We start from the raw sequence: 27,581 nt of genomic DNA on the forward strand, positions 1-27,581 counted from the left end.
TTACTAAATCTTTCCCTTCACAAGCAATTCATTCAAATATATTTCTAGGGTCAATTGTTTTCAGGCTCACAGGATAGGGTAAAAAATAAGAATGTCAAGCTGAGTTTATCATTATTAAGAAAGTATGCTGATATTTTCACATGAAGGAATTGAAGGAGGCACTATTACACATGTGATCTTGCCCTTTAAGTGTATGTCTAGGGAAAAAAAAACATATTCAGCCCATCTTAGCCTGTTGATCCTGCCAGAAATCATGTAAACTCCTAACCACCTGTGCTGTAATACATTGAAATATCAAGCAGTGTTATCAGCCACGTCCAGTCCCCTTCTGTGAAATACAGAACACCTTTGACTATGTTATGTAGATGAGGAGAGGGCGGGGTGTTCTGTAGACCAGTAAATGAGAACTGTGCAGGGCTCATAATACTTCCTGGTGCTTACATGGGGACAGGTTGATGTATTGCAGAGATGTGCTACATGTGTTTTTTTTGCTCAAACATGCACTTTAAAGTTATTGTAAATGGTCACCTTTTTAAAAAAAAACTTAAGTTTAAAATATAAATAAAAGGCAAAAGATTTTTGTATAGATATAAAAAAAAATTGAAATCCCTTTTTTTTATAAGTGACTATGTTCCCTCTGTTCTCAGCTGCATAAGAGCTGGGGGAGGAGAAGCAGCAGCACACTGAGCTTCCAGTGAATGGCTGTGCCGCGAGGGCATGTCAGAACAAATCTGATCATTGGAGGAGAGTACCATGAGCTCCAAGCATAGCTAGGGAACTGTCCACGCTGTGTTCTCTTGCTTAGTGTGGTCAGTTTTCAATAGGAAAGCAGAGGGACTAGCAGGAATGCCAGGAATTTCACACAAAGGAAGCAATACAAAGAGAACAGGATGCTTTCTCATACAAGTACATGGTACAGAAGGCACATATCAGGAATATGACAAAGTCTCAGGAAGGTGAATGTTCCAGCCCATGTTCACTATACAGTAACTAAGCACTATGTGAAAAAACACTACACTTAAAGGTGATGATAACTGCAATTTGCATTGATTACGTGCAAAACATAGGAGCTTAAATCAGCTTTTATTGTACCCACTGTAATTAGAGTTTTTTTCATACCACAGGTTTGTATCTGATGTATCTTTTATAATTTTCCAGTATGTTTGTACAAATAAACCTTTATTGCAGGGTGAATCAATTACACTCAGTTTACACACCACGCTGGGCTTTCTAATTTGCAAAAAACTTGGCACTGCCTGCAATCTTGTTGGTAGTTTGTGTGTAACCACAGCAAATTATACCGCCATCAGAGTAGAAGAAGGTATATGACTTTCCTTTGAGTCATTCAGCAGTAGTGTAATTTCCCATCTCCCCGCTATCCAGGTCTGTTCCACAAGCGCAGCAGAAGCTTAAGACTTTTTTCTTTATTTATCAAGGGGGGCAGCATAATGAAATGTGACACATATAGAACATATCAGAATCATCAGTATTAAAGCATATAGGATCACACTATGTAACAGCACATTTATCTTGATCACTCAGTACAAGAATAACATTGCAGGGGAATCAATGGCAGCAAATTGCCTGAAGTAGAATACCTTATATTGGGTCTACTGGTAAAAGTAAAAAAGTTTTTCGCCAACCAGAACAAAAAAGGAGTGTCCTAAAGGGGTAAAAAAAAGAAAAGGGGGGTGAAATTGGATTTAGGGGGAGGGGAGGAAAGGGGGGCAGTTTCTATTATTTATTTGTATTCTTCAGAGAATTTGAATTGGGTCCAATAGTACCATGCCTTGCAAAAAATATCCTCTTGCTTTCTTAGAGACATTGTGAGGTCTTCCATTTTTATTTACTATCTTAACTGATTGGCAAACTGTAGAAGCCAGGGAAGGTTTCCAGTGGAAGTGAATGCATGTCCTAGCGACATTGATAAGATGAATCACCAAAAAGTGACTGTGTTTCTGCCTCATGGGTGAGCTGAGATGTAGGAAACAGTCTGCAGGGTTGTCCGCAAGGGACAATCAGGTAAGTTCTGCAATTAGGACACAGACCTTAAGCCAAAATGGCCAGATGTGTGCCATGACCAGCATATATGAAGTACCATACCCCTTGAACCCTTGCATATCCAGTAAGTAGGGTCAGCATCCAGAAACATTTGATGAAATCTCACCAGGACATTTTACCATCTGGTCTTTAATAGACATGTGTGATTAGTTTCCCTAAATTCGTACATTCGGAAGGATCCGAAATACGAATTGCCATGCATCCGAATTTTGTATGAAATACGAACTTTTGTTTACGAATGCCCAGGAGGAAGTCAGCACAGCACAGGGATCATGGGAGCCCCTCATCTAATGAAAATTCGTATTTCGAATAGGAAATTCTTCAATGGAATTTCGTATTTCGGATAAAAAACAAACTACCATCAGCATTGACTGTCATATTGAGGTATATTTTTGCCTTTAAATTCATTGTAAAGAACGTTCGTACAAGTTAACGGACCTAACGACAATTCGTATTTCGTACGAATTGAAATTGAATTTCACACAAAATACGAAGTACGAATTAATCCTAATATGAACCGTAACGGAATGGAACGAAACAAATTTATTGACAGTGCCCATGTCTAGTCTTTAATTTATAACCAGACTCCTAAGACATGGAAGAGTTGGAAGATTTATGTTCAAAATGGAGAATATATTCCCTTTAATCAGGTCAGAATTGTTGATTTAAATCCTTCTCCCATTCTGTCAGGAAAGGTTGCACATAGTTCTTGACATAGTACTTGGGGGGGGGGGGGGGGTAAGTGCAGTGTAGGTAATAGAGAGGCAGGGGTGGACAGACAACTCATGGGGCCCCGGGCAATAGGAGATTATGGGGCCAGACAGTATACACAAACACACACACAGTATACAATCACACAGGTTACACATACATGTACACACAGTATACACAGGCATGTACTGGAGAGGTGGGGCAGCTATAATCTCTGGATTTTTAGATCAAAAGGATGTCGGTAAAGGACATTTCAGAGGCAGATGTAAAAAAAAGAAAGATTTTTACATACTGTCCCTGTTTTTACTGAGGCTGGCAACCCTGATGGGGCCCTCGAGCAGCGCCCGAGTGGCTGAATGGTCAGTCCACCCTGTAGAGAGGCCATGTCTGAGTGGGGATGGGTCCTTACAGTTATGTTTGAAAGTTGAATGATCTTGAAGGTCTGCCCATTTAGGATGTTTGGAGAGTAGGAAGTGCCTGATCTGATAGGCCTACTATATTGGTAAAGGAGGCTCAATCATCAAGTGGATTGCGAATATGGGTTTCCAGCCTTTAGCAGCCCATTAATCATAAGACATTTGCATTTAAGAATGGGTGGAATTAAGATCAGGGTTGCTAAATACCGGTAGCATGGAAGAAGTGACTTTTGGAGGTGGTAATTGCAATTTTCATTGATTTAATGCGACTAGAACTGGAAAACTTAAAGCAACCGATCAGCTTTCACTGTACCCCAGTTAAATCAGAGATAGGCTTGTTACTGCTTTTTTCACGTAGTTTTTGACCTACATTTTTAAAGAGAAAATAAAAATGTGTTTTTTTAAAAACTAAAAAAACTCATTGCTCATAATACCCTTTTACTGTAGCCTGCATTATTGAGCACCAAGAACTGGATAATGCTTACTTAGCAGAATGTTTTGTGACGTGACATGTGATTGGCCTATAAAAGCAATGTGACATAAATATTACCAGCTAAATATGTCACCAATGGAAATAACATTAGAAGTTTCAGTAGTTCCCACACGTTGCTCCCATTGCCCACACATTACTAGCCATAGCATATAGCATCAGATGGAATATAGGACTGAATCACATTAACAAAAAAAAATGTTTGCACTTACTAAAAAGTTTCCTTTCACTAAAAGCAGACTGTAGTTAGCTGATGTTTCCAGTGCTAGGAGTGCTGGTACATAGTACTTTTTTTTACGTTTTTTTTTATATTACCTAATTTTTTTTCATTAAATTTTCTATGTTTTTCAAATTCAGAAAAAAAAGTGCTTTGTAAAAAAAATTTTAAACATCAACAGCAGCATAAGCATAAGCCATTAGCTTAGTGTTATAAAGCAAGTGGTTATAAAGGTAAGTTTTTTACCGTTTTTTACAGAATGGCACTGCTGGGCAAATGGGCATACAGGTACATCCCTCTGAATTTGCCGCCATGTGGTCACATGTGCGCGCCGGCGGCACACGACCATGCCGGGAGCACCATGAATAGGATCGCTGGTCTCGCGGACTCGTCTCACGGAGCTGAAGAATGGGAGATTCTAATGTAAACAAGCATCTCTCTGTTCTGCCTAGTGACAGTGTTACTGATCATAGCTCCCTGTGATCGGGAGCTATGATCAGTAAAGTGTCTTTCGTAGCCCACCCCCCTAACAGTTAGAAACACTCCCCAGGACACACTTAACCCTTTCTAAGTCCCCTGGTGGTTAACCTCTTCACTGCCAGTGTAATTTTTACAGTAATCAACTCAATTTTAAAGCACAGAACACTGTAAAAATTACAATGGTCCCAAAAATGTGTCAAAATTGTCCAAAGTGTCTGCCATAATGCGGCAGTCACAATACAAATTGCAGATCGCCGCCATTACTAGTAAAAAAAAAAAATTTATAAACATGCCATAGAACTAACCCCTATTTTGTAGACACTATAACGTTTGCGCAAACCAACCAAAAAATGCTTATTGCAATTTTTTTAACCAAAAATATGTAGAAGAATATGTATCGGCCTAAGCTTAAGAAAAAATAAGTTTTTTTATATATCTTTTGGGGTTATTCATTATAGCAAAAAGTAAAAAATAATATGTTTTTTTCAAAATCGTCACTCTATTTTTGTTTATAGCACAAAAAATAAAAACTGCAGAGGTGATTAAATACCACCAAAAGAAAGCTCTATTTGTAAGAAAAAAGGACGCAATCTTGTTTGGGAGCCACGTCGCACGACCACGTAATTTTCAGTTAAAGCAACAAAGTGCCAAATCGCAAAAAGTGCTCTGGTCTTTGGCCAGCAAAATGGTCCGGGGCATATGTGGTTATCATGTTAACAGAACCAAGCAGCATAAATACACGGCACTTAGGGCTTTGGAGAGGGATAAGTAAACACTACAGATATATGTGCCCAGATAAAATGTATTGAATCAGGTTTACATCCACTTTAATGTGGTTCAAAAGGCTGAAGGTTTTTAACTTAATGCATTCTCTGCATTAACTACTTCAGCCCCAGAAGAATTTACCCTCTTAATACCAGACCATTGTTTGCAATACGGCACTGTGTCGATTTAACTGACAATTGTCACATGACGCTGTACCCAATAAAATGTATATCTTTTTTTCACACAAATAGAGCTTTCTTTTAGTGGTATTTGATCACCTCTTCTTTTTTTTTTGCGCTATAAACAAAAAAAGACCTTCAATTTTGAAAAAAAAAAACAATATTTTTTTTTCTGCTATAAAACATATCCAATAAAAAAATTCTAAATAATTTCTTCATCAATTTAGACCAGTATGTATTCTGCTACATATTTTTGGTAAACAAAAACCCCAATAAGCATATATTAATTGGTTTGCACAAGCGTCTACAAAATAGAGGAGAGATTTATGGCATATATTTTTTTAGTAGTAATGGCGGTGTTCAGTGATTTTTAGCGGGACTGCGACATTGGGGTGGACAGATTGGACACCTAACTGACATTTTTGAATTTTTTTTGGAAACCAGTGACATTGTTACAGTGATCAGTGCTAAAAATATACACTGACATTGTACTAATGACACTGGCAGGCAAGGGGTTAACATCAGGGGCAATCAAGGGGTAACTCTGTTCCCTGGGTGTGTTTGCTAACTGTATGGAGGATGGGCTGCCTGGGATAACACAGAGATCTGTCTTCCTGCGTAGCAGAAAGACAAGATCTCAGTGTAATTCCCTGTCAGAATGGAGATCTGCCTTATTTACTTTGACAGATCCTCATTCTGTCTCTACAAGGAACAATTGCAGGACCTGCTGTTTGGCTCCCCCACTGGCCAATCAACCTGCACACTGGTCTCTGGTGGCACGCGTGCGTGCCCACAGAAGCTAGTGCACGAAACGCCATTCCAATACAGCAATTCACACAGCCAAACCAGTGTAACTGCGGCGGGTGGTCAGCAAGCGGTTAAAGTAAAAAACCTTGTGCGTCCTCTCTCCACCCCCCACCCCTTATACTTACCTATGCCCCATTTCAATCTAGCAATGTGCATGAGAGCAGCAGCTCTCTCAACTCTCTCGCTTCTCAGAGCCTCAGAGAAAACAGCAGCAGCCATTGGCTTCTGCTGCTGTCGATCACAGCCAATAAAGAGGGTTTGTGGGGGTGGGGCCAAGCATGCATGAGTGACTCCAATAGCATGTAGCTTGCTATGGTGAGCCCACAGTGGGGGGAGGAGCCAGGAGCACCAGCATGGGACCCAAGAAGAGGAGGATTGGGGCTGCTCTGTGCAAAACTATTGCACAGAGCAAGTAAGTACAACATGTTTATTATTTTTTTTAAATGCAAGGGTTTACAATCACTTTAAGCTGATGATAGCATTCTCTGGTGCCAGATATTGCAATGTGGATGTAGGGAAAAACTGGGTATCCAAGTGGCTCCGGACTTCCCTATTGTTGATGAAAGTGACATGTGTTAACAGGGTCTACTCTCAGCTAGTAAATCCAAAAACAAAATTGTATTATATTGCATCTTACTAGTCCTTAGATGGGTAGCTGCATTTTTTTACCAGTAATTATTGGCAGGCAAAGATCATTCACAGCAAGTACAGAAAATACCTGTTAATCTTACCAGAAATGAAGTGTCCTTGTCATATCCCATGTGGTGCACTGAAAGCAAAACAATCTTTTTTTTTTATTCTGTAAACTACTAATCACTAGGGATGGGTGAACAGTTCGGCCCGAGCATAAGTTCGGGCAGAACTTTGGTTGTTCGGACGTTCAGCGAACAACGAACATTATACATTGTTCATGGCAAATTCAAAAGCTGCAGAACCCCGTTAAAGTCTGGGACACTAACATGAAAAACCAAAAGTGCTCATTCTAAATGCTTACATGCAATTTATTGCCATAAAAAGTGATTGGGGACCTGGGTCCTGCCCCAGGGGACATGTACCAATGCAAAAAAAAGTTTTTTCGAGAGCAGTGATTTTAATAATGCTTAAAGTGAAACAATAACAATTAAATATACCTTTAAATATCGTGCCTGGGGGGTGTCTATAGTATGCATGTAAAGTGGTGGAGTTTAGAACAGTACCACAGCAAAATGATGTTTCTAAAGGAAAAAAGTAATTTAAAACTGATCGTGGCTGTAATGAATTGTCGGGTCTCGGCAACACACATAAAACTCATTGAAAAAAATGGCATAGGTTCCCCCCCAGTCCATTACCAGGCCCTTTGATTACCAGGCCCAAATTTAAAAAGAAATGGTGTAGGGACGACCCCCCCCCCAAAAAAAACCATACCAGACCCTTTAAGTCTGGTATGTATTTTAAGGGGAACCTTGCCCCAAAAAAATGTTTTAATGGTGTAGGGCCCCCCAATCCGTACCAGACCCTTATCCAACCTGGCAGGCCACAGGAAAAGAGGGGGATGAGAGAGCGCCCCCCCTGAACCGTACCAGGCCACATGCTGTCAACATGGGGAGGGTGCTTTGGAGTAGCCCTCCAAAGCACCTTGTGGGACAAGGGCCTCATTCCCACAACCCTTGCCCAGTGGTTGTGGGGGTCTGTGGGTGGGGGGGCTTATCGGAATCTGGAAGCCCCTTTTAACAAGGGGACCCCCAGATTCTGGCCTCCCCCCTATGTGATTTGGTAATGGGTACATTGTACCCCTACCATTTTACACAAAAAAGTGTCAAAAATAGTAAAAATGGCAGGAGACACGTTGGGACAAGTCCTTTATTAAAAGATAAAAAAATAAAAATGGCCCATGATGTAAATCCATCTCACGCCGCCCGACGAGCCAAAAAAAACCCCCCAGCAACTTGGGAGGCTCCCGCTGAGTGACGCTTCTTCTTGGTGACAGCTGTTATATAGCTGAGGACAGGGCCACCCAGTGACATAAACAGATGACCCCACCCCCTCGGCACCATGTGAAGTCAGAGGAAGGCAGGGTTGCCCGTTTACGTCACCAAGTGGATATATAACAGCTGTCACCGAGAGGAAGCATCACTCGGTGGGAGCCTCCCAGGCGGAGTTGTTGCTGCTTTTTTTTCCTTTTTTCGGGCAGCGTGAGATGGATTTACATCGTGGGACGTTTTTATTCTTTTATCTTTTAATAAAGGACTTGTCCCAATGTGTCTCCTGTCTTTTTTTTACTATTTTTGACACTCTCTTTTGTGAAATGGTAGGAGTACAATGTACACCTTACCAATTCACATAGGGGGGAGGCCTGGATACCCGGGCAAGGGTTGTGGGGATGAGACCCTTGTCCCCTGAAGGGCTTGGTATTCATTTTACGGGGACCCCCACGCCATTTAAAAAAAAATTGGTTACTATATACTATACCAGGCACGATATTTAAAGAAATATTTCATTTTTATTGTTTCACTTTAAGCATTATTAAAATCACTGCTCCTGAAAAAAACTTCAGTTTTTAAAAGTTTTTATTGCATTGATACATGTCCCCTGGGGCAGGACCCGGGTCCCCAAACACTTTTTATGACAATAACTTGCATATAAGCCTTTAAAATTAGCACTTTTGATTTTTCATGTTAGTGTCCCATAGACTTTAATGGTGTGCGTGTGCCTGTTCACATGTTCTGGTGAGAACTGAACCGGGGGGTGTTTGGCTCATTCCTACTAATCACAAAAGCCCCCATGTATTGGAAATGAATAAAGGCAGACATGTTTAAAGTCCAGTCGGCCTCTGCCAAAATGACAGTGGATTAATGGGCATAGCCACCTAGAGACAGGAAGTGTGTTATTCACAGGATTTCCATGTGAAAATAAAGAAAAAGAATGAAAAAAGAATACAGTCACTATATATAGACTGGTAAACTGCAATACTTAACAGTTTGTTTGGAGTTTAAATATGTGTTTATGCTTTAAAAGGGTTGCTTTCCAATATTATAATAATGTCAAAGAAAATTAATGCTGGTAGCTCATCAATGCACAACATAAATGGAACACTAACACTTGGCACAGTTGAACTTAACCCTTGAACTTAACTGATATGCTCTCCCCACTCCCCCACTGGTCTGCACTCACGTACCTCTCAACTTTTTGAGATGGGAATGAAGGGTACCTATCAGCAAAAGTATGCACGCACCCCTTGCCAAAAAAAAAAAAACAACATTGGTTAAACCCACAATTGCTTTTTTACCACTAATATTCCTTTATATTGGCTTTTGGAATTTACAAATGCAGCAATTTAGGAATCAGGTGAAAGGTTTAGCGCTGGAAAACAGTTTTTGATAGATAAAAAGTGCATTTTATTTACATCTATATATATCAGACCAAAATGAGGGACAAATGAGGAGGAATGATGGACAGAGGGACATTGCTCGAAATCAGGGACAGTCCCTCGAAATCAGGGACAGTTGGGAGCTATGCGCTCACACTGGATTATAAGCACACTTACACCATCACCTCTGATAACCAGACCACAATGATCCCTGCTTCTGTTCTCTGTGAACCATGTCCGGAACACCTCCTCCAAGTGGTTTTGGGCATGGGACACTTAATCATTCCTGGGAGAAGTTTGGAGCACTCACACTACACAAACAAACCAGACCAAGAGGGTGAACCATGCCCGGGCTTGGTGAAAACTGCCAGTGTGAATTCTCCTGAAAAATAATAATTTAAAGTCTGAATCCTGAGGCGTAACACAGAGCACAGCTTCAAACAGATGCATATCTTGATTCAAAAGGAAAGTCCTATCTCAGGTACAGCTTCTCAATGTCTTTGGTGCTATGTACACTGGAGAAGCAGTGTAGGAATGTACGGTCTGTGCTTAATATTCCAAAATATCCATTAAATAAGTACCTGCTTCAAGCATTTCAAAGAAGAAAAGCACTATTAAATGTTCACAAAATTTCAAATTGTAGCTACAAAAATGTTTCTATACTTTTAGGAAAAAAATAATTTTGTTGTTTGGCTGTTTTTGTTTTTTTAAGTTATTCCTATTCCTTGTTATCATTTATAAGGTACTGCAGTAAAGTCATGTATGCTCTGTGGAAAGGAATACAGATCACCAGGTTTACAGACAGACCTCTCCTGGAATATCTGTCAATGCTCAGTCATCCTGAAGGAGGACTTTGAAGTAAGTATTTGCTTCTTAACCATCCCATTTTCTCGGAATCATTTGCTTTTTCTGCTTCTTTTCAAACTGATAGAAATGCGGCACTTTCTAAATGTCTTTACGTATAAAACCTGTAATAGCTTCCATTCACATCATGAGATAAGAAAGGGAAATAGACTTGGCGCTATACCTTTGGTTTGAAAGAAAATAATAATAAATTATAATTTGTATAAATTTTTCATCTGGAGCCAGATGACGTCTGAATGACGAAACGCGTAGGGAGTGGCCAGACAGCGTACACCTTGCTTAGATGGCAATACGGCCAGGTGGGATTTTTTAAACCGATCACTACAACAAAGCGATTATATACTGAATGTTTGTGAGTAATTTTAATCTTATATAAATAAAACTCCTTTTACAAATGTACTAGACTATGGATATGCCTCTTCCTTGTTGCATATAACGTGGCACGCTATACCAACGGTGGAACGGGGGACCCCCAGGACCACAGCAGAAAAAAGCCAGAGAGCAACACAGTGGCTTATACTGTGGAGGCTGATCCACCCCGGATGGGGTAATACCTCTGGTGAGAGCAATCACATTAGCAGTCACTGTGCACTGGGAGCAGCAATTGCAGTCACCCCCCTTTTTTAAAGACACTCACGGAAGATTTTTTTCCACTGTCCATCATACTATTATTTTTATTTTTAATTGTATATTTTTTCTATTTTTTTAATTTTTTCACTTTTATATGTGTCATTTATTATATATTTTTTTCCATTTTTTCATTTTTTCACTGGCCATTAGTCACATGCTATTTAACTGTGTCACTTAGTACACCGATCTGTTCACTATTTGATATATGACATGTAAAATTGATAATCAATCATATGAATATTTATTTCAAATGCTTTTGAATCTGTGAATTTCAATACTCATATTTCACGTCTGATTTTTTCACTGGCACTTGCACTTTAATACCTAATCATAGGAATTGCATGTTTATTTATGGGTTGTTAGCACCTTATGGCATTTATATAGATGCATATATACATATAAATAATCACTAGAGACTACTGTTGGACATGAATAGATAGTTTCATTATTTACCAGTATGCTGGAAAATGTATACAAATTATAATTTATTATTATTTTCTTTCAAACCAAAGGTATAGCGCCAAGTCTATTTCCCTTTCTTATCTCATTTTACTGTTTCACCCACACTGGGTGGAAATTTAATAGAGGCCGCTCATACCATAATTATACCAATCTGTTCCATAGCGCAATCTTACCCCTTTCTTTTGCTTTTTCCATTCACATCATGGTCCATGAGAAATGGGGTAGTAGGATGATATGCAATGTAATGTTTCAAGATAATAAAAAGAGATTCCACTGATAGGGTAACTGTGAAAGGGTAAATTCTTCATATTAAAACGATTTATGAAAAATGGAACTCGAACCATCCTATAAAGTTTTGGACAAATTCCAAGAGTCAGGTAACTAATGTTGCTAAATTACTAAGCATTTCATTTACCTGTTTTAACAAGTATCAGTAAATCTACATGTCCGTTGACTCCACAAAAGTGTCTTATGCTTCCAAGCTCAGACTGACTCTGGTATAGCTTCCAGATCCCAACTATAGAATCCCAATTTATATACCAAAACAGGAATAGCATTTCCTGTGTCACTGGAAAACAATGTTAGAATGAACCAGCTCTTCAGATAATAATAATCTTTGTAGTAATTAATGTTCAGCAGCCAAACATTTAATACAAATAAAGCATTTAGCTATGGTTTGAAAAGTAAAAGTTAAATTGTGATCACTATTAATAGGCTGTTTCACATTTATAAAGATCAGTAAATGGGCCATAAATATAAGCCGCCCATGTTAATATGAAGCCCCACTCACTTTTCTGCCCATAAAAAACACTCTTGCCAATTATGAAAGATGGTATATAGCAGTGGTCTCCAAACTGCAGCCCTGGGGCCCTGGGGGTTGCCTTTATTTGGCCCTTTAGGCATTATTGCTGCCACTGACACAAACAATGAGGCACTATTCCTTCCACTGACACCAATGATGGGACACAATTCCTTTCACTGACAAGAAAATGTGGGTGCTATTCCTCCCAACGACATCCACTATTTCTCCCCCTAATACCAAAGACTGGGCATTGTTGACTCCCACCGGGCACAGTCTGCCACCCCCCCCCCCCCCCCCCCAATGTCTGAAGAACAGTAAGCTGGTCCCTGGTATATAGCATGGTTTACTAAACCTCATGTGGTATTTGTTTTGATGTGGTTTTATGTATCACCAGTTATAGGTCATGGCATTACAATTTCATCACTCCACCCACTTTATATACTTTGGAGGCAGATGTCTGGTCTCATGCCAAGTGTTCACTCTATTCACAACCCAAGAAGATCCATACACTGGCTTATTATGTTGGTGTGGTGTCTGTTGTGATTTTATAAATGGGAGTTAGGAAAGAGCTTGAATACAATCGACTAACACCTAAGCACAAAAAGTTATATAAAGGAGCTCTTTTACCTGCCAAAGGATTTGTATTTCAGCCCATCCAGTCCAGACATTCACAATAAAATAAGGATAAGATGGCGCAAAGGACCAATCACAGTAAAGTCTCTTTTTTTATTTTTTTCAATAAAGGGGGGAAAGGAAATAAAAAGGTTAAAGGGTTAAAAAATAATGTCCAAAAATTATATGTAAATATATTATAGTCAATGAAAGTTCAAGTTCAAAGCACCAGTGGCAGCAGCAATCTTGAGAGGATAAGCACCACTCTCTAAAAAATATAATGCAAAGAAAGGAGAAGTGCGCCAAACTAAGTGCAGTATATATAAAATTGCGTTTAATATAATAAAAGCACACAGCCAAATGGCTACTCACAAAAGCTGAATATAATCAGGCATGTCTATATAGTGAAGGGGGAGTCCAGACATTCAGACTACCCCACCAGACAGCAGTGCCAGGTTGGTGATCTGACTTTAACTACAGTTAAACAAGACAGCTAGGTCAACTCCTTGTCCTCAGTCTGTATTGGACAGTAAGGAAGCAACAGCAGATTTATTATCTCAATTTTGTGCTCATTTTGCATGTGTTCCTTTTTAGCAGCAGAGCCTGATTGGCTTCTGGTGCTAGTCTGCCACTTCCCAGTCTGAGTTCTACTGTGCGGGAATTACTTGGGGCTCATACCTCATATGGTGGTACTTAAACGAACTGCATTTATAAAAATAAATGTAATGATTTAATACAAAAATGAATACAGAGCTGCATTAACTGATAGTTTGATAGCTGATGGAGGTCAGCTTTAATTTTTTGTTTGTTTTTTTCTTATGAACCTATAGTATTTTCTTAACATTCATCTTGAAACCTTACAGATGCTAACACTATGAAGATTAAATAGAAAGTTATGTGAATATAGGAAGGCAGCAGGGGAAGGAAGTCACAGCTATAGTAAAGCCATTGCATATTAGCAAGCTGGAAGATAATATCTACAAACATTTCTGCCATTACTTGAAAGCATTTCATTTAACACACTCCATACTGTTTACTTTTATGCTACCCAAAGTGACCTTAAAACTGCCTCAACCAGATTTTGTAAAATGAATATATGTCACATCAGTCTTTTTTTCAGTTAAAACAAAGAGGTTCTTCCAATGGTGGTAGATGAAAGGTGTTTAGCAGATATATGACCTGCTGACAATCAATGGCATCAAAACATTTTAATATTTGAAAGAAAATTGAAACGTATCTAGCAGGGAAGCGTTCCGTTACAATACAACATTACATTTCAGGTCACACGCTTATAAAATGTCCAACATGCTAACTGCTTTAGAAAACTGCTGCCTCAAAGATCCCTACTCTAAGGGCCTAGTTTAATCCCTATACATGGCACTTACTAATTCCATGGGCCCAAATAAAATCCAGTATATAGAGTATATATAAGTGGGAAAAAAAACCTTGTGCAGGCTGATTGGAACAAAATTTGGACAGCTACCTTTATAAGTCACTCTTAGCACATTGGCCCAGGAAACTGCAAACTGTTTCTTTCACGCTGGTACATGATGCCTGATGGCATAGCCAAGTTTGTCCCAAATGCCTCTCCAACCTGATTACGAAGTTGCAAAGAACAAGCACCTTCCTACATATCCAAAGGCACTGCCCCAAGGCCTCCTACTCCTGGATAAGCGTATACAGCATGCTTAGAACATATTTAAATATCAACCTCACTCATAATCCCTGTGAGGCTCTGCTGCATAGGCCCATTCCGGTTATCCTTAAGCGGGAGTGGAAATTGGTGGAGTTTGCATTTCTAGCGGCCAAGCAAACGTTGGCTAAAGCTTGGAAACAACCAACTACCCACTTTGTAGTAAAAAAAGCAGAATGATGGGTACTAATGACACCCATGCTAAATTTCTCAAAGTCTGGATCTCATGGCTGCACTACAATATCCCTATGAATCTTCACGGCTCCCTCCTCTGTTTATCAGGAGTGATTGCTCCATGTGGGGTTGTGGGCCCCAAAAATACCACCTGTCCCTTTCCCTTGTATTGTACGCCTTTTTTCTCTCTCCCCATTTCCTTTTCTATATTGTATCCCCTCCCCACAAACAAGGTCTTGAAAATAAATTTCCCCTTTCAGACCTGCACATTATTATTTCTGGATTTGCTGTAGAGAATTAAACTAATGGGCATGCATCTCTTACTTTAGAATACCCTAATGTGCTAATAAAGCTATCTGGAACCATCATGGCCTTTAATTTATACTATGTATCTTATTCTTCCCATTTTGTACTTTTTCACGCTTATCTACCTAAATGACTGTAAATATTAAACTGTGACTTACACTTTTATTTACTGTACAACAAATGAAAAAACTCAACAAAACTTTTTGAAATAAAAAAAGATGTTAACTTTTGTAAAAAAACTTCTAAGCATTCCCCAATTTGACCTAGAGGAACCTTAATGTGAGATTTATATTTCAGACAACATTCAAGAATGCTGCAGAAAACCGGAAATTTAAATGCATGGAGTGCGGAAAAGCTTTTAAATTTAAGCATCATCTGAAAGAACACACACGAATACATAGTGGTAAGTACTTACTTTGGTAGGTCTGGATTTATGTCGACATTTATGTTGGGAGGTGGATTAGGCATATCACCTCCTAGGGGACAAGGATCTTGCTGCAAGCCATTACGTAGAGCTTTAAGTCACTTTTCTGTGCAGGCATGTCACATTCAGACCGGAAGCCCCCTTTGCACCTGTGCCCCACACACTTTACAGAATGACTGTTTGAATTCTTTTTAGCCAGCTGTTGAATAGGTTCCTATCTGCCCCGACATATGGACTCTATACAGTGCTGGATTTAGACCTTGGTGGGCCTGGACACTTCAAGTTTGGGGGCTCCTCGACATAGAATTTAAATTGTAGGACAAATTAAAAAGTCATCTAAAATGAATGATACATCGCATTCGTTCTAAACAAAAATATAAGTTAGGTTCAAGAGAAGACACTTGATTTTTTTCTCAATTTTATTGACTGTAAAAATACACATTACACAGATAATAAGGGACTTGCAAGTCATACATCATAGTTATGCATCACGCTACAATATTTACTTTCTTCCTGCACTTAGCATTTGCAAAATCTTTAACTAACTCATCAAATTGTATCATCTTCAGGCCACTGCTGTTAACAGCCAATAGGCACAGAGCACTCAGTCTTTCATGGGTCATCTTGGTTCCCAGATAATTATTTTTAGTGTCAATTTGTTGAATGACCTTTCTCCCGGACAACTAGTGACCACCATGCTCATATATATTCTAAAAGCTACATTAACACCTGGAAAGGTATCAGCAAACCGTTCATCATGCAATAAAACTGCCTGTTGGGATGAAGTGAGACATGACTGGAGCGTAGCAAAGAGTGAAAACTGGACAATCTCCTTAACCAACACACTACGAAAGACTCAAGGGAAAATACATTTCATTTTTTTTTTTTTATAAAGGAAGCCTGTGGCCCCCTTTAGCAAGGGGCCCGGGGTCAATTGTCCCTTTTGCCCCCTTATAAATCTGACCCTGAATCCTTAGCGTTTTGAGTTTGGTAATGCTGTGCATGTCTTATAATCCACCAGCCCTCTCACATCTTCACTGTATTTGGCACATTACACTTGAGGGCACAGTACAGAAGCCTCCATACTTTTGAATAGCAAGGCCTTGTATAATGTGACTCCAGCCCATGTCCCTAGACAAACATTGTACCACAGCAGGATCTAAGATGGAGACCAAGAAACTAGGTGAGGACCATGAAGTACACTTGTTCCCTCACCCAACCCCCCCCCCCCCACACCATCACCAGCTCCCTCTACTTGCTGGCTCCTTCTTCACAGCCTGCCTTCACAACCATAAAGGTTCACTGACTATTCACTGTTTGTACATATCCACAACGATTAACTTAATGCACTTGATTCCACTTCAATCACGTGCTTTCAACCAGTTTTGTTAATGTGACTTAGATTCCCAGAGTAAAGTTCTTACTAATACACCAGCATTACAGTTAGCTCTCCCACTTAGAAATATTTGTTCCCAGTAAGTGACATAGACATTTTTTTCAATTATTAAAAGTCCTTTTAGTTGCAGAACTGTAACGTTAACATGAATATATCACATCATCATACACTACATCATGTATCCATACACATACAATCGATAGGCCTACACTGTGAGAATTTTAATTGAGGTAGATTGTCTGTGCTGCTACATACACTGTCCCTAGTAGTGCATATATAGAATGGTGCATAAATACATGGTGCTGCCCATACCTTAGAAAAAGTAGTCATTCGCAGCAAAAGTCCATGACACACGATTGCCCTAAAGAACAGATCACATTGAAGGGTGCTGTGGCCTGAAGAATAGCTACATGATGACACAGGCCCACACCAAACCCTCCCTCCACAAGGTCGGCTCCCTTGCATTTATGCTCTTCACAAGGGTAAGTAATATACCTGAGGCGGAAAGTGAGTCACAAATGACCCAACCCCTACAGCGTCAGTCAACAGTTTAAAGTAACAGAAAATAGTAACAAGACATATTGGCATGATAAACATGGTAAACCCACAACATAAAGTAGGCACCTGTCTACATGTAAACTTCTTAAAACAATAAATTCACATTATAACACAGCTCTCTTTAGTAAAAAAAAAAAAAAAAAAAAAAAAAAAATGGTTCAGCCATGTTATTACCATCCCATCAACCACCTCCAAGCTGCAAATGCAGCCATAAGGAGGTAGATGCATGCAGCAAAGCAGCCTGTGGCAAAATGTATCCCCTCTCATATTCAAAAGGCAGTACTGGTTGCTGAATGTGATCCATTGAAGCGAGTGGGGCGGCACAGCCCCACAGCAATGTGCAGTGGAGTGGGCCTTTAGGGGTTAAAACAGGTGGTTAAAAACTGCCTGGCAAATGCCGTTTGAAAACTAAGCTACTATGGAACTCTCTAAAGGGCTACCACATGTTTGAATGAGCCCTTACTGATTGTTAAGAATTTGTGAATAGTGTATTGTCCATAGCCTGGGCACAGGTGCACCTACTTATTCATATACCATACTAAACAAAAATGTGCAAAGGTGATACTTTCTGAATAATTATTTTTTTCACAGGTGAAAAGCCATATGAATGTTTCAAGTGTAAAAGAAGATTTTCACATTCAGGTTCATACAGCTCTCATTTAAACAACAAAAAATGCTTTCCCACCCAAGACAGACAAGCCATTGTGACTTCTCTGGCTCCCTCTTTCTCCTTTCCACAAAAAATGGATTATGAAGAAAACTTCAAAGATCAACTAAAGCCACAAAATGCCACTGATCGTCATAATAAAGAACAGCAAGTACACAGTCAAGATACTGATTCTATTGCATTTCCACATTTCTCTTTGTGTGGTTTTGATTTTAGTATCACACCTAGATCTGTTCAGAGCATGGCTATGGGCATGTCCATGAACCCAAGCTTGTTAGAGAGACCAGACATTTGGCATTCAGGCACTGACTGGTGGCACAATCAGTATCATATACAGATTGGTTCTAATAGATGGTCAGTAGGTGACTTCAATAACTGTTTCTCCCTAAAGAAGCACAATGTGGAACACCAGAGTACTTCTCAATATAATGGTTATCACCCTGAAGCCCCAGTCTTTACACAGCACTGTCTAAGTAGAGTGACAGAAGATAAGGCACTTTCTTCATCTTTGTACCATAGAGTAAAGAATAATACCTCAATCATGAATAACACAGGAACATACCATGAAAGTCCACCAAGCAAAGCCCAAAAAGGTGACTATTTAGAAGAAAAAACACAAAACATTGCAAGTGCCAGTAATTTCCATAAACTATTATGTTCACCTTGTCCAAATATTCTAGAGAAGATACAGTGGTCTGGACGAAGACATGACACATCAAAATGTTATTCAGAAGAAATTAAGCCAAAGGGTAATACCGTTAGTCAATTTCCCTCCGACCCTCTGATCAAGGAAAACCAGCTTGAGCCACTGGACTTATCCATGCCTAAATTAGACAGTATGACACCTTTAAAGACAGATTCCAGTGAAGAAACATCTAAGGATTCAAAAGAAAAGTTTGAAATTAAAAGTTTAAATCTGGATTTTCTACCACCACAAGTATTATTTATTGAACCACATAATGAGTCAATGAACATTCCATGTGTACTACCGGATGTAGTGCACAGCATTTTACAAACACGCTATCCATGTGCGACTATGGACCACTCTTTAAATGGGTTTTCATTATGTCCCTATATGAACTGCTTCTATGGAGACACTTCAATTAACCTGAAAAAAATAAATCAAACGGTTGGGATTATGGTGAGACAATTTTTGCTTCTTTATTTATAAATGGCTTTTATTTAAAAAGCAGTGTTTAAAGCATAATATCCATTTCAACCTCCTCCTTGACTGCATACATTAATACAAGATGATTTCTGATTGTGGGATACTGTACAGCTCTGTTTCATGCACCATAGAAGTAAAGATTCTATTTCATTTTAGTAAGGTCATAAAGGACATTGATCACTATACTGTAGCAAACATAAGACAGAATTTTGATATTGTATGCACTAAACTTTAGACTGCTAAAAAGGATAAATGTGAAAAGAAAAAATGATAATTAGTTACAAACAGTAGGTGAGGTTGAAAAAAACACAAGTCCATCAAGTCCAACCTATGTGTGTGATTTTATGTCAGTATTACATTGTATATCCCGGTATGTTGTGGTCGTTCAGGTGATCATCTAATAGTTTTTTGAAATTATTGATGCTACCCGCTGAGACCACTGCCTGTGGAAGAGAATTCCACATCCTAACCGCTCTTACAGTAAAGAACCCTCTACACAGTTTAAGGTTAAACTGCTTTTTGCCTAGTTTTAGTGAATGGCCACATGTCTTATTAAATTCCCTTTCATGTGATCACCAGTTCAGTATTTGTACATTGAAATTATATCCCCTCTCAAGCATCTCCTTTCCAGAGAGAGCAAGTTCAGTGCTGGTAATTTATCCTCATAACTATGGTCCTTCAGTCCCTTTATTCGTTTTGCTTCCCTTCTCTGGATTCTCTTGAGTTCCAGCACATCCTTCCTGAGGACTGGTGCCCAAAACTGGACAGCACACTCCAGGTGCGACCAGACCAGAGTCTTGTAGAGTGGGAGAATTATTTTTTTATCTCTGGAGTTAATCTCCTTTTTAATGCATGCCAATATTCTTTGCTTGCAGCAGCTTGGCATTGCATGCCATTGCTGAGCCATTGCTGAGACCCCCAGGTACTTTTCCATCCTAGATTCCCCAGAGGTTCTCCCCTAAGTAAGTAGAGTGCATTCATATTTTTACCACCCAAACGCATTATTTTAAATTTTTCTACATTAAACCTCATTTGCCATGTAGTTGCCCACCTCATTAATTTGCTCTGATCCTCTTGCAAGGTTTTCACATCTTGCATAGAAGTTATTGCTCTGCTTAGCTTCCTTTATCAAAATGGCAGCTCACCTCCTCATAGAAGGTTAATAGATTGGTTTGGCAAGAACGATTCTTCATGAATCCATGCTGATTACTGCTAATGATCCCGTGGTCATTAATAAAATCTTGTATATAGTCCCTTATCATCCCCTCCAAGAGCAGTCTATTGAAATACTCATTGCTGTCTTATAAATCAAGTAAGGACTTAATTGATGCAGCGAATGACATTTTTATACTGCTGTCATTATATATGATGATGAAAGGAAGTGAACTGTTTACTACTGTATCATTGCATCTATCGCTAAAGTTTGGATTTATATGCAATCATTAGTGTGCACACTACGGACTACCTGCTTCAATCCTGGTTAAATACAATGTCAGTACAATTGTGTTTTGATGCAGCAACGACAGGCTCTGCACCCCATTACCATTTGCATGCCTGATTAATCCCTTTTTTGTATGATTATTCCCGTTCATTTCCTTGGTATTCAGTTCCCCTCTCCTTCCAATACCCGACATCCCAATTCCATTCTTGGAGTCACCCACAGCCAGTTATTCATATCTAGTGAGGATTTTCTAAAAATAACCGATTACTATATACACCACCAAACCGTGGATCTTTCTGGATAGCTATCAGGTAGCTTTCAAGTCTAGCGGTGTTCTACTTGTTGCCACTAACAAAACACCTGCTCAGAGACTCCCTGGAATTGGCTTGACTCAGCTTGTTAATGCCATTGTGAAGTGCAGCTGGGAAGTTTGAAACTACCCATTGCGCTGCCGCAGAGTTGAAAGTCCTTGTAGCTAGCATTCTGGCTATGTAGCTAAAAACAACCTGCACTTCTTCCATGCCACCATCGGCATTACCACTATGTTGAGTTACTCCGTCAATCAGCTGATGAATCTCAGCAGTTTTTTCACTCCACCGTGCATTGCAGTGATTAAACAACTAGGATTTCTCTGCCGTCCCGCAGAAAGTTTGTCTGTTCAAAGACTAGCCATACCATCCCGACTCTCTGGTCAGCAATGGGAACTGTCGCTCCACGCACGCGTCATCAGTGTTGTCACCTATCGGATACCTAGTTTGGATGTCTCCATGGCAACAATTCTCAGTGAGCTGAATGGGAAACGTGAAGTAGACTTTAGTCTGCTACAGCCGGTGCAAAGCTTTGTTGCATCATCAAGGTTACCTTACAGAGACCTGGCACCAACCAATTACTTTTTTCTCTTTAAGTGAGAGTTGTCCCCAAGGATATAGCTACCTCCAAAAAGCTTGCAGCATAGGGCGTGGTGGGGGCCTGTCAGTCATCCATCGCAGCGATCTGGAGCTATCTCTGCAACCATTACCTGAACTGTCTTCATTTGAATGCCTTGCATTTAAATGCAAGTCCCCTTCCCCTGTACTGTTCCACCTTATCTATCGACCACCAAAACCAAATCCTTCATTCATCACTGAGATGTCAAATCTTGTTACAACTTTCTGTACATCCTCTGCTGATGTTATAATTTTGGGTGATATGAACATCCACGTTGACACTCTCTCCTGCTATTTTGCAGCTTAATTTCTTCAATTACTGGATTGTTTTAATTTAAAACAACTTATCGATGTCCCGACACACACCAGGGGGCATACCTTGAATCTGGTCATCACAAACTCTGCTCCTTTCATCAACCTGCTGGTGTATGATCACAAGGCCATTTTCATGGAGTTTCCATCCCCATCCAGCCTCTGCAAGCCTAAGTGAAATATCTGTGTTAGAAATCTAAAAAACATAAACTCAGAACTCTTGGCAGCAGACTTTCAGCATCTTTTATTACACTTTTCATAAGCCAACGAACCAGTGGCTTATTACAACATCCAATTTAGCAGCCTCTTGGACCTCCATGCCCCTGTTAAAACAAGAACAGTTACCTTCACCCACTCAGCTCCCTGGTTCACAGATGAGCCTCGTAAGATGAAGGCAGCAGGGCGGGTCCTTGAGCGGCGCTTCAAAGCCTTTGGTCTCACTGTCCACAAACAAATTTACCGGGAGCAACAACAAAAATATGCACAGTCCCTTAAAGAGGCAAGGTCGCAGTTTTACTCCAATGTCATCATAAATAGCCCAGGAAATTCTAAGCAGATTTTCTCCACTTTAAACCACCTTCTTAAATCAAAATCCCCTCCACTTACTGCCCTTACAGAAGAGCAGTGCAATAAATTCATGTTTTTTTTTCACATAAAAAATTGCACATATATGCATTCTGCCCTTTCTGGTCCTTCCACCCAGATTGTTCCCCCAACATATATTGTCTCCCAACCCCTAAACTGCTTTCCTGAGGTGTCATCAGAAGAGGTGCAGAACATCATTAGGAAGCTGAAACCCTCCACCTGTCCCCTGATTACCGCTGTTATAAATCATTCCCTCCAAACTAGTCACATTCCCCCTGTTTTAAAAAGTGCCATAATCAGACCATTGCTCAAAAAATCAACTCTTGATCCGGAAGTCCTATCCAACTATAGGCCCATTTCTAATCTCCCTTTCATATCAAAAGTACTTGAGAAGCAGTTGCCACTTACCTTCAGGACCACCTCAAACATAATAATCTCTTGGAAAAATTCTAATCAGGTTTCCGTTTTGCTCATAGCATGGAGACTGCCCCAGAGTTACAAATAATCTCCTCATATTATCTGATGCTGGCTCTCCTTCCCTCCTCATCCTCCTGGACCTTTCTGCTGCATTTGATACTGTTGATCATGGCATTCTTTTAAACCGGCTCCACCTCACCATTGGACTCAATGATACAGCCCTTAGTTGGTTCAAATCATACCTCACAAACCAGACAGAATACATTTCCCTGGGCCACTTCAAATCAAATTCACATAGAGTTACTTGCAGTGTCCCCCAGGGGACAGTCCTCGGCCCCATTCTCTTTTTTATCCCCGCCACAAAATTTCATTCCACTGCTATGCCGATGACACACAGCTAGATGTAAATGCAACAGCTGAAACTCCACTGTCACAGTCATCTCTATCGATACTCACCACCTGTCTGGAGGAGATAAAGGTTTGGATGGAGCACAACTTTCTTCAACTAAACAGTTCCAAACCTGAAGTCATCCTGATTGGCACTCCTTACCAGATCAAATCATCATCCATAACCAGTATCACCTTTTCTGGCTCTAACATCCCCCTCTCATCAACAGTTAAAAAACCTGGTGTAAAAATGGACTCTCAACTCACTTTTGAAGCTCATATAAATCACCTATGCAAGACTTCTTTCTACCACCTCCGTAATATCTCTAAACGCAGTCCCATTCTCTCCCTCTCAGATGCCGAAAAGCTGGTTCATGCCTTTGTCGCCTTCAAACTGGACTATTGTAATTCACTTCTCATAGGGATTCCTAGAAAGTGTCTGCAGAGGCTTCGGTACATTCAAAACTCTGCAGCAAGGATACTGATGAGAGTGTGGAAACATGAGCACATTACCCCTATTCTCCACTCACTCCACTGGCTTCCTGTCTCCACCAAGATTGAGTACAAGGGTTCTCTCCTTACACACCAATGCATCCATGGACGTGCCCCCCCCCCCCCCCACCTTAGAACTTCTCAAATCGCTCAACTTCTCAAATCGCAAAATACAACAAGTTCCCTCTGCTCTACTCACTCAAACCTTCTTCATATACCCAGAACTAGGCTCAGGACAATGGGAGAGAGGGCCTTTTGTGCAGCTGCCCCGCGCCTGTGGAATGCTCTACCTGACACCTTAATGGCTCCTCAATCCACTGACTGTTTTAAAAAAGGGCTTAAGACATTTATTTTTAGCAAAGCTTTTTCTGCCTTTTAGATGTTCGTTTTATTGTATAAATTGCTATATCTTTTTTGTTTTTTAACCTGTAGCACTTTCAGATTTTTTGATGAAAAGGGCACTATAAATAAAATGTATTATTATTATTATTATTATTACGAGCTTGCATACAATTAATGTTAGGCTAACTGATCTGTAATTCCCATTGATGTAACTTGGCTCTTTTTTAAATATTGGTGCTGCATTGGCTTTTCTCCATTCAGCTGGTACCATTTCAGTCAGTAGACTGTTCGTAAAAATTCAGAACATTTTACTGAGTTCCTCAACCACCTCAATACAGGACACTTAAACCCCCTTCCTTCCCAGACCAATTTTCAGCTTTCAGTGCTCTCTCACTTTGAATGACAATTACTCAGTCATGCTACACTGTAACCAAATGAATTTTTTATCATTTTGTTCACACAAATAGAGCTTTCTTTTGGTGGTATTTATTCACCACTTCATTTATTATTTTTTGTAATATAAGCGAAAAAAGAGTGAATATTTTGAAAAAATAACAACATTTTCTACTTTCTCTTTTAAAAGAAACCAAAAATATCTAATTTTGGCAAAAATTTAGGCAAAAATGTATTCTACTACATGTCTTTGGTAAAAAAAAATCCTGATAAGTGTATGATCATTGGTTTGTGTGAAAATTATAGAGCCTACAAGCCATGCTATGCATTATTGAAAATGTATCAATCAATGCTCTGATGGCCTATCTCAGTTCTTGAAGCCCTAAAATGTCAGGACAGTACAATAACCCCCCCAAATGACCCCTTTTTGGAAATAAGACAGTCTGCGGTATTTAGTAAGAGGCATAGTGAATTTTTTGAAGTTGCAATTTTTTCCCCACAATGCTTTGGAAAATTAAGAAATATATATATATATTTTTTTTCTTCACTAAATTATCATATTTACAAGTTATTTCTCACACATGGTGCAGGCATAATTGCAATTACACCCCAAAAATACATTCTACTATTCGTCCTGAGTATGGCGATACCCCATGTGTCAGACTTTTCCACAGCCTGGCCACATACAGAGGCCCAACATCCATATAGCACCATTTAGAAGATCGTTCTAACACATAACATGTACATAGCCAAAATGACACCCCAAAATACATTCTGCTACTCGTCCTGAGTATGGCGATACCCCATGTGTCAGACTTTTCCACAGCCTAGCAACATACAGAGGCCCAACATCCATATAGCACCATCAGACGTTCTAAAGGCATAAATTACACATTTCATTTCCTGAGTACCTATCACATTTTTGAAGGCCCTGGAGCACCAGGACAATGGAATTACCCACAAAGTGACCCCATTTTGGAACGAAAACAACCCAATGTATATTCTATGAGGCATAATGAGTCTTTTGAACATATAATTTCTTTCCACAAGTTTTTGGAAAATGTGGAAAGAAAATGAAAACCTATTTTTTTCTCACAAAGTTGTCAATTTAGAAGATCTTTCTAACACATATGTACATAGCCAAAATGACACCCCAAAATACATTCTGCTACTCATCCTGAGTATGGCGATACCCCATGTGTCAGACTTTTCCACAGCCTAGCAACAAACAACCCAATATATATTCTATGAGGCATAATGAGTCTTTTGAACATGTAATTTCTTTCCACAAGTTTTTGGAAAATGTGGAAAGAAAATAAAAACCTATTTTTTTTTTCACAAAGTTGTCAATTTAGAAGATCTTTCTAGCACATCAGGGCAGTCTTTAATATTGCTTGGACCCTGGGCAAAAATTTTCTTGCCCCCCCCCATGCAATTTTGCTCTCCACCTGCTCTGAGACATACAATAAATAGCAGCTAGACTTAAAATCAGTTTACTGTATAAGATCAGGCAGCAATTGCGAGTGGTTGCCAGTGGGTGTAGGATATCATTACTGCTTAATGACTGGTTGGTAGAGGTTACAGCACACATTACGGCTCACTGATTAGTTGCTAGAGGTTACAGCAAATGATTTCTGCTTGTTAATTGGTTGCTAGAGATTACTGTTAAGTAATACTGCTCACTGATTGTTTTCTAGAGGTTACAGCACATCATGTCCTCACTGCAGGGGAGCATGATACACATATGAATGCCACCTTTATTTACATATCAATGCTGCCAGCCGCGCCTATTTACTTAGTAATGCTGCCAATATTTACATATGAATGCTGGTTATTTACATGTAAACACAGGGTCTGCAGGTGAGTCCTCTGTACACAACAATAAGGCAGAACTGGGCAGATTTAGTATCACTTCACACTGAGATATCAGGACACAGTACAGGACTAAAACTTCAAGGGACAAGGGAATTTACACTGGGATAGTTGGCAAGTATGAGGCAGCTGCTTTGGGCTCCACAACAATGACAGGGCCCAGGGGAGCTGCCCCTTTTGCCCTGCCTTAAAGACGGCCCTGTAGCACATAACATGTACATAGCCAAAATGACACCTCAAAATACATTCTGCTACTCGTCCTGAGTATGCGATACCCCATGTGTCAGACTTTTCCACAGCCTGGCCACATACAGAAGCCCAACATACAAGTAGTTCCCGATGATGCTCGTCTGGCCTGCCTATTTATAAGTCTTCCAGCCCATTTCTCCTTTGCCTTCACGTTTGGTCACATCAGTAGGAACCATCTCCTGCTGTTGTTTCAATACTGGCTTGCTAACATCCCTCCTGGCTTCCATCCTGCTTGCACTTGCTCTCCGTGGATCCCTGACGTCTGGACTGGCTGATTACCCGATCTGGCTTATGAACTTTGGACTGGCTGACTACCCGATCTGACTACTGGACGCTGGCTTGCTTGACTTTGCTTTTTCCTATTTTTCCTTTTTTTTTTATTAATAAACAAGTGTGATTAGATTGTACTTCTGTCTCTGTCTGTTTCATGGTTCCTGACACAAAGAAAGTGCACATATAAGTATGCCAATATTACATAGTTACATACATAGTAGGTGAGGTTGAAAAAAGACACAAGTCCATCACATCCAACCTATGTGTGTGATTATATGTCAGTATTACATTGTATATCTCTGTATGTTGTGGTCGTTCAGGTGCTTATCTAATATTTTTTTTAAACTATCGATGCTCCCCACTGAGACTACTGCCTGTGGAAGGGAATTCCATGTCCTTTGCACACTTACAGTAAAGAACCCTCTACATAGTTTAAGGTTAAACCTCTTTTCTTCTCATTTTAATGAGTGGTCATGTGTCTTGTTAAACTCCCTTCCGCAAAAAAGTTTTATTCCTGTTGTTGGGTCACCAATACGGTATTTATAAATTTAAATCATATCCCCTCTCAACCGTCTTTTCTCCAGAGAGAATAAGTTCAGTGCTCGCAACCTTTCCCCATTACTAATATCCTCCAGACCCTTTATTAGCTTAGTTGCCCTTCTTT

At 39.8% G+C, this 27,581-nt stretch overlaps 1 protein-coding gene across 1 annotated transcript in view; it reads left to right on the forward strand.

Moving 5' to 3' along the window:
* Window positions 1-27,581, forward strand: part of LOC143983649 (zinc finger E-box-binding homeobox protein zag-1-like) — a 153,150-nt gene that overhangs the window by 100,137 nt on the left and 25,432 nt on the right. Inside the window, exons 3-5 of the mRNA XM_077483593.1 lie at window positions 10,215-10,330; window positions 15,313-15,418; window positions 17,985-19,201. Coding sequence (XP_077339719.1) covers window positions 10,215-10,330; window positions 15,313-15,418; window positions 17,985-19,201 — 1,439 coding nt within the window. The remainder of the gene's footprint in view (window positions 1-10,214; window positions 10,331-15,312; window positions 15,419-17,984; window positions 19,202-27,581) is intronic.

This window comes from Lithobates pipiens, unplaced genomic scaffold (genome assembly GCF_037356315.1).
Source record: "Lithobates pipiens isolate NorthernLeopardFrog02 unplaced genomic scaffold, aLitPip1_a1.2 Scaffold_16, whole genome shotgun sequence".
Taxonomy (NCBI): Eukaryota; Metazoa; Chordata; class Amphibia; order Anura; family Ranidae; genus Lithobates; species Lithobates pipiens.